The following is a 3,198-nucleotide window of genomic DNA, read 5'->3' on the forward strand; positions in this document are numbered from 1 at the left end:
TCGGTTAAAGGCAGAGTTGTGAGATACTGGGAAACAAGGACACCAGTAAAAGATCAAGTCTGATGTAAAATTTCTAGGCAAGCATTTAAAGCATTTTTGGGGGGACAAAATGTTACCCAAACTCAAAGAAATAAAATATTTAGTTGAATTTGCCAGCAAATAATTAATTATTAGACCAGAGTCCAGAGGAATAATGACTTGAAGCAGACCCTCTCATCAGCTGCAGTTACATATAATTAATTGATTAGAAAAAACATAATCACCACAAAAACTGTCAATCCAATAATTTGGTGTTTTAAGTGTCAAACAACCACTGCCTTGGTAAATGACATTTAAACAATACAATAACAAATAAATTCTATCTATTCTTTGAGGAAAATGTTTATACTGTATGTACTGTAGACTACTATACTATATGTTATATTTGTATTCAACAGTCAACATAACATAATTTGACGTTTTTCTTTATGTTGATCACAGTGAATGAGACATATTTGATCAAAAAAGCAAACATCTTAACCATGCTTTAATCTTTTTAATGCTGAATAACAAAAAGGTCCATAAATATATTAAAGAATAGATCAATAAATAAATATAATCATCAATGTCTTTAACAAACAGACTGTGTCAGAGTAAGTCCCCGGAGACCTTTCTTCAGACACTGGAGATGGCATGTACAGTGGAGGTCTACACAGTTCATGTCAGGTATCAGGGAGGAGTGTGGAATTGTTGCAGGGCTTGAGCTGTTAGCACGATGTGAAGGTCTTCCAGAAGAAGTTTTTGCAGGGGGCTTTTCGGTCACGCTGTGGCAGCTGTGATAACCGGTTGTAGATGGCCCTTTCTTCCAGACGGGACTCAAGAGGCTCCTCCATCTCCAGAGGGGCTGGTGCCATGTCCCCAGCAAGCACGCTGTTATCTACTTCATCCAGCAGCCCAGAAATCAGCTTTAGGATCAGCTCCTTACGCTCTTTACTCAGTTCCTGATGAGCAAAAAATAGTGTTGAATAAGATGCATGTTTTAAAATGTATTTCAAATTCACATATTCATATAAAATTATTGCCCAATGCACTTAATAAAGTAACTTCTAAAATACTCATTTTAATATTAATACGACTATCATGAATATTAAAATTATAGAATGGTTTCTTAAGGATGTTGTACATCATGATGCATATAAATACACAATATTTTCTTGGTCAAACTCAAATTAAAATCTGAATCACTAAAAAAACATACATTGCTCATTGAACATCTCAGACATAGTGAAGTGTACTTGGCACCCACTCACCCTACTGTGCACTAGGTTCCTCTCCTCCACTGGAAGCACAGCAGCTGCTTTCACACTGTACAGCACCAGCAAAAGAGACACTAGGGTTGCCAAAAACTGCATACTGACGAAATAAGAGTGAGCAAAAATAAAAGCGTGCAAAGATCAGACAGAAAAGATGAGCAGTAACTTTGAAGATGGTGTAGCTCCTGTAGCACAGTAAAGCTGGAGAGATCTTGGTTTTTGAGAGCTTCAGGTGGCAAGGTCTTATATACCAGTCCCCAACTGACGCAGCGGTTGGAGGATAGAGGGATGGGGTGGGGGGTTTGGGGGAGTGTGAGGCTTAGGGACTAACAAAAGCATTGAGTAGTTAACCCCACAACAAACCAGAGACGTTCTACTAGTGGTGAGGACTGCACCACAATGCTCACGTCATAGCTCTAAAAATGGTACTGATTTCAGTGAAAGCGGAGGCAAGGAAGAAATAAACTTAGCTGACGATGAATCTACCGTTAACGCAAAGTGATTCTGAATAGGTCTATGGGTCTCACATCTGTATGTGAATTATAATTTATATCTATGTAGAGCGAAATTACATGCAGGCAATAAACCATATTGACAGAGCACGGCAAGCACACGTACACTGTAATTATGTGATGTTCTCACTCAGTGGTATTGTGATATCAATACAGTGTTTCACAAATTAATCACACTAACCCGTCTTGTTGTATACAGTGAGTTTTGTGACACTCTTCTCTCATATAAGCATGTAATTCACCAGAACTCCTCCTCCTCCTTCAAACTGCCATCGAACAGTCTGGCACCTGGAACAGCTGAGATAACGTTTTTTATGGTTTTAAGAAGAAAGAAAAAGGATGTTGTGATTCACACATAGAAAGTAAAAGCAGTGAATAACAAGAATTAAGTCTTTTATCGAGCTTCAAATGCAGACTAAAAATCGTACCAATAAATGTAATCTTAATCTTAAATAGAATATCTAATATATTCAAACATAACCTTAAACTTAAACATAACCTAAAATAAAAACATACCATGTAATATAAGGATAAATATCAGTGTACAAGGAAAATTATTATGGGTGAGTTAATACTACTGCAATAAATCTAATGAAAACTTAGAAGAAAAGAAAACATGAAATAAAATAACATCTTATTGTAAATCATTTAAAAAAATGTGCATGTAATATAAGAAAAAACATCAGCACATGAGGAAAAAGATATTATGACCAAATTAATACTACTGCAGTAAATGTGATGAAAACACAAGATAACGCTATACTATAACAATTATTTAAAGATTATATTTGTATGAATTGCATGGAAAATGGGCTCAAAAGGTATACATTTTTCTTCAACAGAATTTAAATGCTATTGCCCAATAAAGATTTAAAATAAATTAATAACAATACACAGAGAAAGTTTGTTGAGTATTAAATGGAGGCATATTAACTGAATTATTTTAATATTGAAGGGAAATTGATATGAGAATAAGAAGCCAAGAAGCTATATTTTTAAAGGGTTAGTCCACCCAAAACAATTCTCTCATCAAATTCTCACCCTCATGCCATCCCAAATGTGAATGACTTTCTTTCTTCTGCTGAACACAAACAAAGAGTTTTAGAAGAATATCTCAGCTCTGTTGGTCCATACAATGCAAGTGAATGGTGACCAGAACTTTGAAGGTCCAAAAAGTATATAAAGGCATCACAAAAGTAATCCATATGACTCCAGTGCTTTAATCAATATCTTCAGAAGCTAGAAGAAGATATGATAGGTGTGGATGAGAAACAAATCAATATTTACAGTAAGTCCTTTTTACTATAAATCTCCACTTACACTTTCTTCTTCGTTTGTTTTGGCAATTCACATTCTTTGTGCATATTTATCGCACAAGGAGAATTTATTGTGAA

At 35.2% G+C, this 3,198-nt stretch overlaps 1 protein-coding gene across 1 annotated transcript; it reads right to left on the reverse strand.

Annotated features, from left to right (window-relative positions):
- Nucleotides 1-298: 298 nt before the first annotated feature.
- LOC127618514 (somatostatin-1B-like) lies at nt 299-2,116 on the reverse strand. The gene is made up of 3 exons (XM_052091003.1): nt 1,986-2,116; nt 1,290-1,392; nt 299-980 (listed from the first exon to the last, which is right to left on the reverse strand). The coding sequence occupies exons 1-3, from the start codon at nt 2,027-2,029 to the stop codon at nt 747-749; spliced, it is 381 nt and encodes a 126-aa protein (XP_051946963.1). The 5' UTR covers nt 2,030-2,116; the 3' UTR covers nt 299-746.
- Between the last annotated feature and the right edge of the window lie 1,082 nt (nt 2,117-3,198).

The sequence above is a fragment of the Xyrauchen texanus genome, chromosome 25, assembly GCF_025860055.1.
Source record: "Xyrauchen texanus isolate HMW12.3.18 chromosome 25, RBS_HiC_50CHRs, whole genome shotgun sequence".
Taxonomy (NCBI): domain Eukaryota; kingdom Metazoa; phylum Chordata; class Actinopteri; order Cypriniformes; family Catostomidae; genus Xyrauchen; species Xyrauchen texanus.